Source organism: Protopterus annectens, chromosome 3.part1, assembly GCF_019279795.1.
Source record: "Protopterus annectens isolate FY-2018-M chromosome 3.part1, PAN1.0, whole genome shotgun sequence".
Taxonomy (NCBI): Eukaryota; Metazoa; Chordata; order Ceratodontiformes; family Protopteridae; genus Protopterus; species Protopterus annectens.
Window position 1 is genome coordinate 239,142,523 of NC_056732.1, and position 17,598 is coordinate 239,160,120.

The 17,598-nt window shown below is 42.9% G+C and overlaps 1 protein-coding gene across 1 annotated transcript in view; it reads right to left on the minus strand.

Moving 5' to 3' along the window:
• ATP2C1 (ATPase secretory pathway Ca2+ transporting 1) overlaps nucleotides 1-17,598 on the minus strand; it is a gene marked incomplete in the record, with an annotated part of 2,099,819 nt that overhangs the window by 1,322,451 nt on the left and 759,770 nt on the right. The window contains 1 exon segment of the mRNA XM_044066734.1: nucleotides 16,862-17,017. Coding sequence (XP_043922669.1) covers nucleotides 16,862-17,017 — 156 coding nt within the window.

Consider the following 17,598-nt stretch of genomic DNA (forward strand, 5'->3'; position numbering starts at 1 on the left):
CACAAGAGATGCCCTCGCAATCCGACAGATTTAGAGCACTTTTGCAAGAAAGAGTGGGCAAATATTGCCAAGTCAAGATGTGCCATGCTGATAAGACTCCTACCCAAGAAGACTGAATGCTGTAATTAAATCAAATGGTGCTTCAACAAAGTACTAGTTTAAGGGTGTGCACACTTACGCAACCAGCTTACTGTGTTTTTTATTTTTTTATATTTTTCCCATAACAGAATTTTTGTTTTTCAATTGAATTGCACAGGTTATAGGTCACATTAAAGGCGGGAAAAGTTCTGAAATGATTTAATGTGGTCTCATTTTTTTATATCACAAAAAAATGATTGGTATTTTAACAGGGTGTGTACACTTATCTACTACATAACTATTTATGGATTTCCAGATAGCTGGGCTGGCAGTATGTCCTTCTGTCTCAATTCTACAAAAATCATATTAATATTCTCAAATGACATATAATTTACAAAATTCTAGATAGCTGGGCTGTCAATGGGACACCATCTTCCAGCATAATTTCTGGAAATATCTTCAACTTCAGTCTTTTTAAACTGCTCTTAAAACAGATTTGCTTGATGTTGCATTTTCATGATTGTGTATGCTGTTTATTGTTGCATTTGTTCAGTGCTTTGATCGTACAGTGCTTGGGTTCACACACTTAAATACAATTGAATTTGAACAAGGGGTAAAGAAAGATGCAGCTGCTCCTCCAGAACTAGAAGCTTTTTCCATAAAAGGAGAGATAGTGTCAAACTGAAGCATGCAGAGTTCTGCTGTGATGCTCAATACCCACTTATATGAACTTAACCCCAAACCAAGCCTGCTGGAAGGTACTCTGCTTCTGAAATGAGCTGGCTCAGTGGGAGGGGGGGGGGACTGCTCAGAGTAAGTGTTAAAACTACTTACTGCTCATCTGCCTGTTTTGTTCTTTCTCTTCCCCTACCATACTTATACTTCTCCAAATTTTACATCTTTTGCATGTTGACCTTTGGACTGGCATCTAAAGAAAGGTGCAGTTTTGGACAAATAATTCATACTATAATTGGAACTAGAGGGGGAAAAAAAGTTACTTAACTATTTCAAATAAGCTGCAGACAATGAGCAAAACCAAAGCATGATCCAGTGTTTAACAGTGTAAAAACAACTGTTTAATTACATATAAAAATGGTAAGAGCTTTCACAATGGAATACATTGCTTCTTCAGACCAATATACAAATACAATGACAAAAGCTACTTAAACAATGTATACAACTCTCAACCAATCACTGACAACGCTGCACGAAAAAGGTCCAATTATGTAGCCAATGAATAGTTTTCTTACCTCTGCTATATGTCATTTCCTAACAAATCTTATTATATACAGGAAACAACAAAATAAACAGATGAAATAATCCTTACACATTTTTTAAAAATGTTACCCCACTTCATTAGTAACACAGCCAGTAAAAATATAACTGTAAAAATAAATAATATATGTGTGTAAAAACATATATAAAAACACATGTATACAGATGATCTTGCCACGCAACATAGACCTCTGGCTTTTAAAAAGGAATTGCGGGGTACCTGCTTTCTAATGACCCACTTTGCTTCCATCATTTCCGTATGGTTTCTAATATCACCTTTACGTTACGGTTTCCTGAACCACGTCAATCACTATGAATATGAAAACATGGTCACTATTAGTATCCATTGTATGCTTCGCTAAAGAATTATTCAAAGAGCAAATTCTATTATTATATAAATGCTCTTTAATGCTTTGTCTTAAAGATCTGTTGGCCTTATCCAAATAGAATGATCTACACACTTAACATTGCAAGGTGAACCACGCGACATGTCCTGCAATCAGCGGAAACATTAAATGTAAAGAGCTGTGGTGTACCAGGGTACAAAAATTCAAACCCCATACTAATATAACTACAAAGATTACAAGACAAACACGGTCTCATACCTAAACTAAAAGGGTTTATGTCAACATCGGGGATGGCTTTCGGATAATATAGCATACTTGTAATAGATCTAGAACCTAGGTCTCTCAGATCACATCCTTAATCACAGGATCAGTGGTTAGCACTGGCCAATGTTTCTTAAAAATGTTGGTGATATTATTACAATTACTACTATAATACACATATATGCCTACAACATTACTTCTCTTATCAGTTTGCTTCCTGGTAATAGTTGAGCTTACAGTATTCTCAGTATATGTAATTAAAGATTTATTTTTACACTGCTAACTGCTGGATCGTTCTTTGGTTTTACTCACTGTCTGCAGCTTATTTATAATATGTTTGAGTGAACCGTTTACTTTGGGGGTTGCTGTGCTTTTGTTTATCTTACTTAACTATTTGCATAATAGTGCCATTTTCTTACAGTTACTTAAAGATGTCTTGAGGGGGTTTACCAAAAAAGAAATCATTTTCCAAAGGGGCATTTAGTAGTTCCTTTTAGACAGCCTCCGGTAATTTCTGCATCCCAGAGCAAGAATGTTGCCTGATTGAAACTGCAGCCAATGTCCTATAAACATCATTTCAAGTACTGTAATCTCTTTTGATCATGTTTCCCCACATCCTGGTACAGATAAACAAATTTAAAGGTCTGAAACTTAAGAGAATTATATTCCACTTCTGCAAATTATAGGTCACCTATTTGAGCCAGGATTTCAGTCTGACATTTAATTATATGCATTTTGCAAATTACTGCTCTAAAAGCCAAAGCGTCCGATGTGTGCACCTTCTTATCTAATATATTTAGAATACCATCTTTCCTGTTTGGTAATATATTAGGCCGTTGGACCATCTTACTGTCTTTCAATGATACCAGGGAAATTATGATAGGGTTTGTTGCCAGGATTTTAGAGGCACTAAGGTACTTGCTGGTCCCTATAAAAAACTGTCTAGTCTCTTGGCTGGGGAAGTTGGTAGTCTAGTGATATGAAAGCTTCTAGGAAACTGTCCCCAAAGGCTTCAGAAATTACACAAAACTCTGCAGGTTTTGGTTCATTCAGGCTCTGGAGATCAAAACACCTCACTATACTGTCCAATATTTATTTTGTCTCCCATTTGAAATGTTCCTTCATCCTACTGAAGGTGTCACTAAAAATCTTGTGGGGATACAGACGGGATGTAATCTCTCTCATCCAATTCATATCTGAGGGAGGATGTCATTTGAATTGTGCAAAGTCTTCCTCCTCTACCGCTAAATAACTTACCCGCATCTCCTCTAGACTTGACAGCTCTGCTCTTCACTGATTGTTTTTCTTTGCTATAGACCTGCTCCATTCACCCGCGCTCTGCTCCCCTACCCCCTTTCCCACCCATCTCTGCTTACTCTAGATTTATACTCAAGTTCTCTGCTAGGACCTGCCCCCCCACCTCCAATCTTCCAATCACAGCATCCTCTGCTCTAATCACCAATACCTCCTACAACCCAAATTATCCTATTAACATACTCCTACTCCAATTTCTGAGACCTCACGCCCTCAGCTATTTCAATTCCCTCATCTCATACCCCCCACCACTTTTCCAATTTCTACACTTAAAATTTTACCTCTCTCCTCTGCTATATCACCCAACACCTTTCCTGATTATCTACGAAGCCCACTCTTCTAGCAAACTCACATTCTCCTATGCACTTTCATAATATGCAACTACAATTCCTTCTACCACCCATCTTGTTCATCCTCTACTGGTTATCCTAATATCACTAACATCCCGGACACTCCTATATCCTCTACGCTCCCACACATAACATCCACCTTCAACAAATGGCTCGCCTTTTCCTATATCACCCTCTCTATATAACACTGTGTTTATTCGTTATCACAAATTTAAACTCAACCTCGCACTCTCCTCCCTCTAAACAGAAATTTAAACGTATTACCTGCCACTGCTTTTGAACTAAACCAGCTGTACTCCCTATCACTCTCCTGCCAGCTGGGGACATCTATCTCAACCCTGGACCACCCAACCCCATCCAACCCTACCAAATCCACCTCATTAATCACCAACTCCTAACCTCCACATCAAAACTCCTTTACATCTACTCTATAAACCTACAAAGTCTCACAAATAAAATTACAGTTTTACATGCATGGATTGCCAGCTACTCTCCCCACATCTTAGCCCTAAGAGAAACATGGCTCAAACCCCTTATTACAAACTCAGAAATCCTTCCCCAGGCTATAACATATTCCAGCAAGACAGACTATCCAAAAAAGGGTGGAGTGGTAGCTATCTTGTACTCACAACATCTTAAAATTACCCACCTCTCACTCCCCCCCCCGATTTCTCACCTGCAGAACTCATCTTCCTCAACTGCCACCTTAATCCCCATAAGAAAATTGCAATTGCATCCATCTATAACCCTTCTTGTAATATTCTAGTACTTGAATCTATCCTATTCTGGGACTTCCCAGAATCTATCACATGGAACAATACTACTTGGTGATGTCAAAATTGACTGGAACAAACTCCGCCCCTCCCCCTAGTCTTAGTATTAACATTTTTGGGTTCAGCCAACTAATTTCTATTCTCATCCATATCAATAAAACCCAAGCTCCTTACTAGACTGTCTCTTAAACCTCCAATCCTAATCAGTACCAGAATCCCAGTACTCTACCTGACTATTTAAGCAATCACCTCCCAATCTCTATACAAAGGATACCACCTCATACCCCTAAAACCCATCTTTATAGAGACTGCCGAAACCTCTCGACCTGGCTCTCCAAACATACCCTCTCCACCATGAAACTCAGGGAATTTGAGGATGTTTGAGGACTGTTCTAAATGAAATAAATGGTTTTACCTTGATTAAACTTGTATGACTGAGCTGCATTTTCCAGTACTGGTTTATTCCATTTTTTCTTCTGCTGTGCTGCCTTTTTAGTGAAACTCAGAATCCACCTGGAAACAATGGTTAAATCCTAAATCTTCCTCTCTCTTCCTCAAATTTAAAGAACTAAGAAATTTACTAAAAAACATATTGCCCAGGACAAGACAAATTACTACATAGAAGCTCAATCCACTCACACTTTTAACCCTAAAATATTTTGGCACTCTATAAATATTCTTCACCCAGGAAAACCTTCTACCCCAACCCCTTCCCTGATAAATCTCCTATAGAAATAGCCTCCCTAATAAACAAACAACTTCATAGACTCAATCCACAACCTAACTCCTCCTGACACCAATCATTCTCAATCCCCATTCCACCTTCTCCCTGAAACATGTTCCCACAGCTTATATAAAATCCCTTCTGAAGCTTAAGCCATGCTCTCCCTCATTCGACAATCTAACCCCCCAATTTCTCAAACTCGCAGCCAGTACCATAGATTATCCAGTATGTGTCCTTATAAACTGCTCCATAAAAGAATCCTTAGTCCCAAACATCTGGAAATCCTTCTATATAATTCCACTTCATAAACGATGTAGCTCCACAGACCCAGCTAATTTCTGCCCTATAGCCATCCTCTCACCTCTTTCAAAAATACTAGAAAAATGCAATGACTTGCAGCTTCTCAAACACTTACTCCAGAAAAATCTCCTCACCCCCTCTCAACACGGATTTAGGCCTCACCACAGCATCTCCACTGCCCTTCTTTCCTTTACACAGACCACAGTCAAAGCTAGAGATGACAACAAACTGGCGTCATGCCTATTCCTTGACCTCTCTAAGGGATTCAACACCATCTCCCACCCTAAGCTTCGTAACAACTAACCAAACTCAACCTCTCTGCTTCCACTACTAACTGGTTCTCTAGCTATCTAACTAACTGACATCAATCTGTTAGATGGGTGTCCTCATACTCTCCCTTATTACCCAACACACGTGTTCCCCAAGGATCTATCCTAGGCCCCCTGCTCTTCAATATTTCTCTAATAACCTTTGCTCCGCTTGCTGAACATCTACTCTAATCTAATACGCAGACAAGTCTAATCTTATTACCCTCTCCAACAACCCTACTGACCTCCACTCTGACACAAACCTCGTTTAAAACCATTGAACACTGGTTACTCAATAACCAACTCATCCTTAACCCCCCCCCCAAGAAACAAGCTACTCTTCTTCCTCCCACGATCAATGGCCAATCATAGGTCATCCTTCTCTATCTCTAACCTAGATAACATAATTCATGCAGACTAGCACACCAAACTGCTGGGGGTCACTATTGATGATCAACTGAAATTTGACATTCACATACAACAGTCCATAAAAAAGACCAACCCAAAACTTGGACTGTTGTATAGAAACAAAAAATTCTTAACTATTACCTGTAGGACCTCCATTGCCCAAGCCTACCTCCTCCTCCCTTGCTCTCTCTATGCCTCCCCCTATTTTTATCCACCTCCAAACAAACCTTTTAACTAAACTCAATCATACATACAACCACATAGCCAGAGTTGCCTGCAACCTTCCATACAAATCCCACCATTCCCTTTCCCACAAACAACTTTGGTGGCTTGAATTCCCTCATCTTCTACTACTATCTCAGCTTCAAATGACTCATTCTTTACTATATAAACCTGCCAACTGCCCCTTCCTATCTTATCCCCTTATAAATCTTCTCGATCCCTCTGCAGCATTGACCAAAACCTACTGGACACCTACAGACCCAATAAAACTATAGGCAAATTACTTTACAAATGCTCATGTCTCAAACTTGGAACAAGCTCTCTAATTATCTGCACTCTATCCACTCTCCCATTAATTTCAAAAGAGAACTAAAGAGTTACCTGGTCAACTCTCCATCTTGTACCTGTAATCACTCCACCTACCTACAACCCACCCAATTTTTCTAGATCACAATTTTACTCGTTTTTACATTCGTTGTTAATTGTTGATTGTCCTTACTGAATGACTTCATGATACTATGTACATTATCTCTTATGTCACAAATGTATGCATTATATACCCTTAACATACTCTACCATATTTCTTAGATTCTAATGTTTGTAGAATTGCTACAAATTTTGGAACTTGTTTTCTTTATCTTGAGCTTTTCTCATCAGGCCTCCACTGAAAATGGGCCACCAGCCCAGTGGACCAACCTGGTTAACAAAAGACAAATAAAGACCTGTACCTCATTTTTTTCCAAGGATGAATCGGCATCCGCAACCAAAGCAGTATTTTCTCTTCACTAGATCTGTCTAGATAAGTGGATGCCTGAGTTCATTACTGGTTACTTTTGCAGGAAGAGATCCTCTACTAAATACTTCTCATTACATCTGAGTGATGCCTACAGGTGCATCTGCAGTTAACTCCTACCGACACATCTAGGCATCAAATACTGCTTGTCCATATTTGCATCAATAATTCCATGTTGTGTGTAAGGTTTTAAAAGATTTCATCTTAAAGCTTACACAATGGCAAACTCAACTTATTTAATATGTGACCTCTGTCTAGTCCATGTAAACAGATATTAACTTTTAGTTATGTACTTACCATAACTTTAGATGTTTGGGATCCATCTCGCCTACATTCTGTACTGATGGGCTCGGAGCAGATCCCTCGGCTCCGACTCGGCACGCTGTGCTATAGAGCGAGGCCTCTTATTGGCTGAGCTATTTCTTATCCCAGGATGCACCACCACTAATCCCCCAGATCTTGTTTGTCCGCATTCATGCACACATGCACAACTTGTTTATATAACATTGTTAGATGTTTCAAGATGAAACAACAGGATTTGGACCTTCTGATATCCTCTGATCTCCAAGGCAGGGGGAAGGAGGGTGGGTTATTGGGAATGTGGCGAGATGGATCCCAAACATCTAAAGTTATGGTAAGTACATAACTAAAAGATGTTATGTGATCCTATCTCGCCTACATTCTGTACTGATGGGACAGCGTCCTAGCACCTAAATCCTGGGTGGCTCATTGGAAAACACTCCTGAGCACTGTGGAACCAAATGAAGCTCGTCCTCTAGATGCCACATCCAATTTGTAGTGGGAAATGAAGGTGTGCGGGAAGACCATGTAGCCGCAGCACAAATGTCACTAATGGCAAGCTTAGAATGAAATGCTATCAAGTAGCCATAGCCCTTGTAGAATGAGCTTTGACAGAGGTGGTAAGCTCTTTGTTAGAATAAGAATAAGCTTGAGTAATACAGTCCCTGATCCATTTGGCAATAGTGACCTTTGTGACAGCTTTGCCCAATTTATTGTCTGCAAAGGATACAAACAACTGATCTGTTTTCCTTGTTTGTTTGGTCCTATCTAAATAAAAACGCAACTGCCTGTGGACATCTAATGTGTGGAATATGAATTCCGCTTTGTTAGAAAATTTCAGAAAGAAGACTGGAAGTTCTAATGATTGTTGTAGGCAGAAAGTGGAACAAACTTTAGGTACAAAGGTAGGATTTGGCCTGAGAGATGCTCTGTCTTTGTGAAAAACCAAGTACGGAGGTTTCACAGACAAAGCTTGAAGCTCTGAAACCCTTCTGGCAGAAGTAATCGCCACCAGAAAAGCAGTCTTCCACGATAGAAATTTTAGATCACATGTCGCTGCCGGTTCGAAGGGGAAGGAAGTTAAGGCGCGTAACACCACATTGAGATCCCATGGAAGAGCAGGATGAGAAATCGGAGGTCTTAAAAGCGCAGCACCTTTCAAGAAGGTCTTACACAATCTGTTGCTCATTAAAGGTGGGTTTATAGATTCGTGAAAATTGGAAATAGCTGCCAATTGAACCTTGATGGTAGAGACTGAAGAGCCTTGATTGAAAAGAGAAGTTAAAAATTTTAGTACCTCTGATACGGGAATAGTGATGGGATCCAGGCCCCGGAGTTGAGCCCAAATAGCAAATCTTTTCCATTTGTTAGAATACAATTTCTTTGTAGCAGACTTGTGGGCGAAGATAAGATGTGTACAACTTCTGGATCCAATGTATGACTCCTGACTATAGTCGGAAGAGGAGGAGCCAAGCCGTCAATTTTAAGGTGTGAAGGGACTGGTGGAATAGTCCCGACTGATGAACCAAAAGGTCTGGGATCTGATCCAGGAACCATGGACCTTCCAGAGCATACTTCCGAAGATAGGGGAACCATACTTGACGAGGCCAGTAAGGAGCAACTAAGATCATTTTGCTTCCCAAGAGAGATGCCTTTTGGATCATCCTGGGAAGGAGAGGAACTGGAGGGAAGGCATAAAGCAAGCCGGTGGGCCAAGGACGGGCTAGTGCGTCCATGGGGCTCTTCCCCGGAGCCGGGGTGAGGGAGAAGAACTTTTTGCACTTCGTATTTAGAGGAGTCGCGAAGAGGTCGCAACACGGAACTCCCCATTTGCTGAAAATCTGATTTGCCACCGTGATGTTCAGAGACCATTCGTGAGGAGAGAGGATGGTTCTGCTCAATCTGTCGGCTATCACATTGGACTTGCCTGGGATATGAGTAGCCACTAGGAATCGTTTGGTCGACACTGCCCATTCCCAAACCCTCATGGCCTCTCTGCAAAGAGGATAGGATCTGGTCCCTCCCTGTTTGTTCAAGTACCAGACAACTGACATGTTGTCTGAGTGAACGGCAATCACGCCCTGAGGGAGGTAATCGTGAAGGGCTTGAAGGGACAGAAGCACCACCCTCATTTCTAGGATGTTGATATGAAGTAGGGTCTCTTTTGGGTGCCATTTGCCTTGGACTGACCTGCCCAGGGAATGCCCCCCCCACCCCATCTGGGAGGTGTCCCATGGTCAAAGTGGCCGCAGGAGGAGGTAGAACAAAGGGTCGTCCCTGATCCAAATTGGAGGGCACTAGCCACCAGCGAAGGTCCCGTTTGCAGGTTTCCGTAATCCATATGAGGTGACTGAGAGGGAGTTCCTGAAAGGACCACTGAGCTGAAAGAAGCCACTGGAGAATTCTCATGTGCAACCTTGCAAGTGGAACTAGAAGAACCGTGGCGGACATGGATCCCAATAGTTGCAGGATCATTCTGGCTGGGGCTTTGGATCTGGGAAGTAAGGCTTGAACTTGAGACTGTATGGTTTGAATTCTGTCTGTAGGTAGATAGACCCGCATTCAGTTTGAGTCTATCTCTACCCCTATGAATCTTATGCGTTGAGATGGCAGCAACACAGACTTTGGCCAATTGAAGGTGACTCCAAGGGTATTGCCCAGTGATATAGTGGCTTGTAGGCTCCGCAATAGTAGATGCTTGGAGGTGGCAGTTAGGAGCCAGTCATCTAGATACGGAAACACCTGGAATCCTAGACTTCTCAGGTGAGCAGTCACGACCGCCAAACACTTGTGGAACACCCTGGGGGCTGTGGTGAGACCAAAGGGCAGCGCGCGGAACTGAAAATGACTGCCTCCTAGGCTGAAGCGCAGATGTCTCCTGGATGCTTGATGTACCATAATATGGTAATAAGCGTCCTTGAGATCTATGGAGCACATCCAAACACCTTTCTCCAGCAATGGGAGAATGGTTTGTAGGGTGACCATTCGGAAATTGGACTTTCTGACTGAACGGTTTAGAATACTGAGGTCCAAAATGGGTCTCAAGTCCCCGGTCTTTTTTGGCACCAAAATAATCTTGAGTAAGTCCCTAATCCGATCTGGTCTGCGGGGACCGGTTGGATGACTCCTTTTTGCAGCAGCTTTGAAACTTCTGAGGCTGCAGTTTCCCGTTGACTGGGTGGCGGGTCAGGGATTTTTTTGGACTGAGGTGGAGAGAGAGAAAGGGATGGTGTAACCTCCGGCGATAATTCGAAGCACCCATCGGTCCTGAGTGATACCTTCCCAGGCTTTTAGGTGCTTCGAAAAACGACCCCCGACTGGCTCAGGAGCTGCACAGTCGGGCAATCCCTCAGGGACTGTAAAAGGCTAAAGAGCCATGAAAGGACTCGCGGTCTCCAGTGTTGCGAGGGCCTCTGCCGCCTCTGGGACGGCGTCTTCCGGAAGAATTTCCCCTCCTGCCTCTGGAAGGGGGATCATCCTGCTGAGAGGGGTAAGGCTTCTGAGATCTACGGAACCACATTTTCCCTCCTCTTTTAGCCTTGGGGTAAGGCCGAAAGGGAGTGGAAAATCGTGCCCCTACGGCAGTCAAAGTCTTACCCTCCTGCTCGCAGCAGGTCAGTGTGTCCTTTACCTTGGGTCCAAACAGGGAGGACCCATCAAAGGGGGCGTCAGCAAAGGAAGACTTAAAGGCCTCTGCGAAATGACACAGGCGGAGCCAGGCTTGTCTCCGTAGAGCAATGCCTGTACCCGCCGCTCTACTCGCCCCTTCGGCCGCATAAGAAATGAGCCTCATGGACGAGTTTGAAATGGACGACAGTGTAGCCAGCTGAGAGCCAACCGTCTGGGTCAGCTCCTCAGGCAGGTTACCCAAGAGGGTATCGGAAAGTTCTTTAATCAGATCCCTCTGAAATCTGGTAAAGTGCGTAAGGTAGTTCAAGGACCTTAATATGAAGGCCGCTGAACTTAGGGTGCGCTTTCCGTACCGATCCATGCTCCTAGACTCCTTATTAGGAGGATGGACGGACGTCGAAGCCTCTGCTACATCTTGCTGGGTAGCAGATGCCACCACCAAAGCATCTACAGCCACACCTTTAGTTAGGAACTCTTTTCAGGGGTGCTGAGAGGAACTTATTAGGACGAGCAGGCACCGGTTCCATAGAGTCTGGGTGTTCCCACGCCCTTCGACAGATCAAATCCAAGAGCTCGTCGAAGGGCGGAGACACCCAGGAGGCGGACGGCTGAGCCCCGAAGGCCTTAAGGAACACCGACTCATCAGCAGAAGGGGGTTTGGACTGCCAGCCGCCTCGTTGTTTAAGGGCTTCCAGGATGTCTGCAAAGGAGACATCATCTGAGGACGACTTAGGGGACCCTTCTGCATCATCGAGATCAGTGTCTGATGTAAGAGTCTCATCAGGGGAGTCAACGTGCTTCCTCTTGCATGATCTTTTCCTGGGGGGTTCTTCCGAAGAAGCTTCAGAAGGACCTCCAGGAGGGGGGGGGGACCCCAGTGGGGGTAACCTCAGGCCCCGGGGCTCCGCTGTCTAAGGACAGGGGGACTGCCAAAGACCCAGTCTCGGTATGCAGGGAAGGAGCTGGGGAGACCGTGGAGGTAGCCAAACATGATTTGGCTAATGCACTCCTCATAGCCCTGAAGGCGGGACCACCAGAATCCTGGGAGGGTCCCACCTCCGTGGCCACGACAGTAGACGGCACTCCCGCAGCCGACGCACCGAGAGGAAGACTTGGGACCGAAAACATCAGTCCCGAAGCATCCCCCCCGGGGCCGACGGAAGAAGTCCACGTACCGAACTCCGACTCAAGAGCCGGAGTTGGAGTAAGGGTCGGGCCCAACCCTAAAACCTCCACCAGTTCCACCAGCACCGGCTCCAACGGTGCCGAGGCTGTTGGAGGAGGAACCATAGTAGCAGGGTGGACCATCGGCTCCGAAGCCGAATGGGCTGGAGCTGAAACTAACTTTTGGAACACCGGAGACTGGAAGAGTCTTAGGAGCACCCTGTCGATGTCCGAATCAGACATCTTGGAGGATCTGGACGATATCGATCGGGTCCGAACCGATTTCTCCATCGGCTCCATAGGACTAGGGGACTGGCTCCGAATGGATTCTATAATTATCGGTTCCGAGGGAGATCTCAAGGCAATTTCCCTCGGTGCCGATGAGGACTTCGGCGCCGAAGGGGAAGAGTCTGAGCCGGCAACCCTCATCGGCTCCAATATCAGTGGAGCCGATGAAGGTGACCCGCCTCTCGATGCCCCAGTCCTTTGCTCCGAAACCAGAGGGGTCGAGACTGGAGGCATCGAGGCAGACCGTTCCGCCCTCGGCTCCGAAGTCCGTGGAGCCGATGGAGAAGTCTGCCTAGGTTTTTTGGCAGTCGGTTCCGACAGACTGGTCGGAGCCGACGCTTTTCTTTTTTGAAGGAGAGGGAGAAGAAGATAAAGCCTCCTCGAAGGATGGCTTAATTAACCCTTTAAGGATTAATTTGTTTTTCCTCTCCTGGAGGACCCTTGATGAGAAGGCGTGACACACGCTACATGACTCTTGTAGGTGCTTGGCGCCTAAACAATAAACGCACGAGTGGTCGTCCGTTATGGACATCTTATAACCACACCTCGCGCACTTTTTAAACCTGGAGGGTCTATGTTCCTTAGACATTTTGACTACCTAGGGAAACAGATTATCACAGAAAAACTAAGAAAGTTTAAAGTTTTTTTTTTTTTTTTACACAAAAACAGTACACGAACTAGTAGCACAAAAACACATAAATTGAGGGTCAAGACCCTCTAACTTAAGCAGGTACTTGACCAGTAAACACAAAACGCTAGCTAGAAAAGGGGAAGGCCCCTCTAACTTAAACGGGAAACCTTCCCTTAACGAAAAACACAATTCTCACAACAAAAATTTTCAAATACACTCGTACAACAACGATAGCTGTTAAAACAGCTTTTGGGTTCAATTAAACACAATTTCTGACAGGAAAAGTCTGAATAAACAGTACTTAGCCCAGCCAAGTTTAAGACCACGTCCTAGCTTGCAAGCGGCAAATGAGATCTGGGGGATTAGTGGTGGTGCATCCTGGGATAAGAAATAGCTCAGCCAATAAGAGGCCTCGCTCTATAGCATAGCGTGCCGAGTCTGAGCCGAGGGATCGGCTCCAAGCCCATCAGTACAGAATGTAGGCGAGATAGGATCACATAACATCTGTTGTTTTTATGATGTTAATTTATACAGATATAATGTTAACATTTTTCTAAATATCTGAACAACCACGTAACAAAAACAGAACTCCTTAGCCTCATGAGTGCTGTCAGCTAGATAAATAAAATGTTGCTGACAGTATGTGTGTAATTAGAGTGGCTGCTGAGATATTGTAAGTTGTTTACAAAACATTACAAATGTAATAGTTACTGTGTTTATTGTGACTTATAAACTTCGGATCAAGACCTAGAATCCAAATAATACTACTACTATAAAAACAGTTTGCACTGAAGAGTTTCCCATTTATACTTCTTTCATAACCACTGTGGTTTCAGAAATACGAACATTTGTTTGGAATGTGAGGACATAATTTGATTCTGTCAAAGCCTTAAGCTCCGCCCATCGAAAGTTACACTGCAAACTTCCTGAGCTTCACTGGAGTGAATGAGTTAAGGTCCTGAATAAACTGAGTGTGACAGACTGCTCAGAATGGGGCAGCATACTAGGCACAGAACATTTTCTGAGGTGCTAAAAAGAAGTCTCAGATTCCTGATAATGAGTTTCCTACAATACTCCTGCTTATTTTCCCCCCATGTGCCTAAGGCATTATAGATGAAGAACTGAGCTCTTTCTCTTCAGTAAGCATTACATACTGCAGCTAGAGGTCCACTGCTTTAACCAATGGTCTATGCATTCCTTCTTTCTTGTACTCTTTTCCAAGAAGGTGCGCTAACGTCAGAGAGTCACTCTTCTCAGGTGGTTATGGTAATAGCTGGGAGTCCTTCAGTGTTGTCAGACAAACTACAAACATCATTACCATGGACTGGCTGTTTGTGGCATCCTCAGACCTATACAACACTGTTACAACAATCCTCTTCATTGGTATTTCACTTGATGGTCCTTTCCTCTTAACCTCCTTATGTCAAGGCTCTTTCCTATAGGGTTTCAAGGGGGAAAAGAGGCCTTCACCTGACGTAGAGGACTGTTCGGATACCTGCAACACTGCATCTAAGTTCTTCTGTCAACCACACTGTAAGAGGGACTCCATGTTTCTTCACATAAACTCACAAATTTGTGAAGTTAATGACAGGTGATACTTTTCTAAGTAAAAAAGACAATTAGAATTATAATCCTTACCCTAGGAACTGCAATTATAAATAACATCACAGAAACGGAACAGAAAATATGAAAATAGAAGAGCTGGATATCAGTGACAGGAAACAGACATTAAGAAGTGCTCACAACTATGGCAAAAATAGAAATGAAGACTGAATGGTCTGGCATCGTCTTTTATCCAGGATACAGACATGCATCTGTGTGGACAGATCAATGATCTGTAGTCTTGTGTAAACAGAGTTAAAGTTGGCTGGGCAGACTGTTAGCACACTGATGTTTCCATATGTAATGAATCTTTGTGCAACAGTTATCCATTCAAATAACCCATCTTTTTACTGACCAATATTTCCTTTGTCTCCCATTTAAAATATTCCCCATCCTAGTGAGATGCTTAGAATTACATTCTTTATGTTGGAATATGCCCACACTCAAAAAAGCTTCATCAGACCTGCGTGAAGCATACGCAGAGAACCACAACAGTTTCCCAAGTAAGATATACATCACAGAAACAGAAAAGGAAAATATGGAGGAAAAAAAAAACATCTTTCAAAGATTTGCAACTGGAGTTCTATGGCTGAAGGCATCACGTGCGTGATCATAAACTCAGACGCCAAGTAATGCACACACCAGTAGCCCCACACACACAAAAAAAAAAAAGAACTGAAGATGGAGTGAGTCAACCTCCTCTTTTATCCTGAACTCAGAAATGCATCTCTGTATAGAGAGGGTTTTGGTCTGTGAAGGCTCAAGCAGAGTTGTGGTAGTCAGGCTTCTTGAGCAAGTGTTAGGCTGTGGCCGATTCCCTTATGTAATAAATTATACTGCTACAGTCATCCACACACAGATCATGATCAGTGACAGATGTACTTAGTATGCTGAGAACAGATGCATTAATAAGGGTAATCCAAATGTAATCCTAATATCATAACCTGATGCCTAGTGTGTGCAGGGACACAAGTCAGGAAAAGTGAGCATACCATTACTGCTGACAAGGTACAAATCAAAACCTGACTTCTGTGAAGGAACCTCTTTTTAATAACTTTAATTATTTACATTTTTTACTGGTAAGTGTAGGAATACACTTAGTTTTTCAGGATTTACAGCGATGTTGCTTGAAAATTTCTACTGAAGCAAAGGCATCTGTGAAATTAAACAGAATTATACTAAACCACCAACCTTTAACATTACTACGGTTATGGAGATCAGGCCACCTGAATCACAACAAACGGAGCATTACACAGGATGGGAATCCCTTAAACAGATTCCAGTGTATCTGATCCTGTGATAAGGCTTAGACCACTGGACAAAACCTAATCAAGAACAGAAGCACAATCAGTAAAGATATCTATGAGTATGTGTAAAAGTGTGTGTGTGGTGGTGGGGGGGCTTGTCCATGAACTGTGATAAACCAAACTCTGCAAGGGTTTCCATTTCCTTCAGGGTGAACACATTTCTAATCAATATTACAATCCCCAACTATAAACCACTCAGCTGCCGAAGACAATTTTGTATTAATGACAATGCATTCAAATAATTTAAAAAACAAGGAGATAAACATAACATTGAAATAACACACTCCCTCTGAATAATCAGGCTAAAACTCATCACGTTCACGACACTGCTACATCATGATGCACTTCCAAATAGTCCATGCAATGTTACTCGAGAATGCTCATATCTTCACAGTGAACTCTAACTTTCTTCCAATGTGAATGAAGAATGGCATCCAAACTGCAATCAGCAGAAAAGAAATGAGAAGCATAGAGGTTGGAGATACCCTCCTAGTTAACAGCATTATAGCATTTAAAAGCTACAAATTACAAGAAGTTTGCCAATTTGAGGTCCTCTGCACTGGTTTGCTGTTGGGATCACCTTTGCAAAGTGTTCACAAGGTCAGATATTCAAGCTAAACTCTACAATCTATACAACCTCAATTTGGTTTAGTAGGCAAAATCTAAAATCTTCAGCATCACTTATCTTCATCTCTTTGGAAATACAGGTCTGTTACACAGAAACTACTAGGATTTAGACATCAACTGTTGATTTACTTGCTAAGCAGATAGGAATAGTTATTTTACCTTTCCTTTGCCACATCTAACTAGTGTACCCATGAAAGCAATGTTGCTTCTGGATGTGAGGTCTCCATTGCCCGCTGCAGGCTGAGGTACTACACATTTGGAGCATGGTTCTGTCTCTCCTGTAAGGCTAGATTCATCAACTGAAAGATCTACATTCTGAAAAACAGACATCAACAAGGTTAAAGTCCAGAAAATGTAAGCAAAGCATAAAGTCTGAATACCATGTACCTCACACAATGCCAGCCATCAAGCATACAAGGCAGTAGTTCAAGATTCAGATAAGTAAATTGGAGTAAAGTGTAACATTACAAGAGCAGCAGATACAAGATGTGGTACAATCTAACCTGCCTCATTGTTACTTAGCAGTAAAACTGCACAGACTTGAACAATCCACCAGTGAACCAGCAGTATCGAGCCTGCCTAAGAAAATAAGCAAGATTTCATTATGGACTTGTATAAGGCATCAGAAAGACAATCAAGGCAGAATGCTGACCATTCCCCTCCTAGTACTCTTGAGCAACACAGTATAAATGCAGCCAGCAGATATGACCTTTTCCCTCACTGCACTGGGTAGATAAACAACCCTCTTAGATGCCATTTGGGTCCAGCAAAGTTTTTCCAATAAGCACTGATGGGAAACGACATGCAGCTCCTGTGCAGTGACTGGCAGTAATTCCACTGAAAAATTACACTGATGGAACATACAACTGGAAAAAAATACTTTTGCTAGTGGCAAG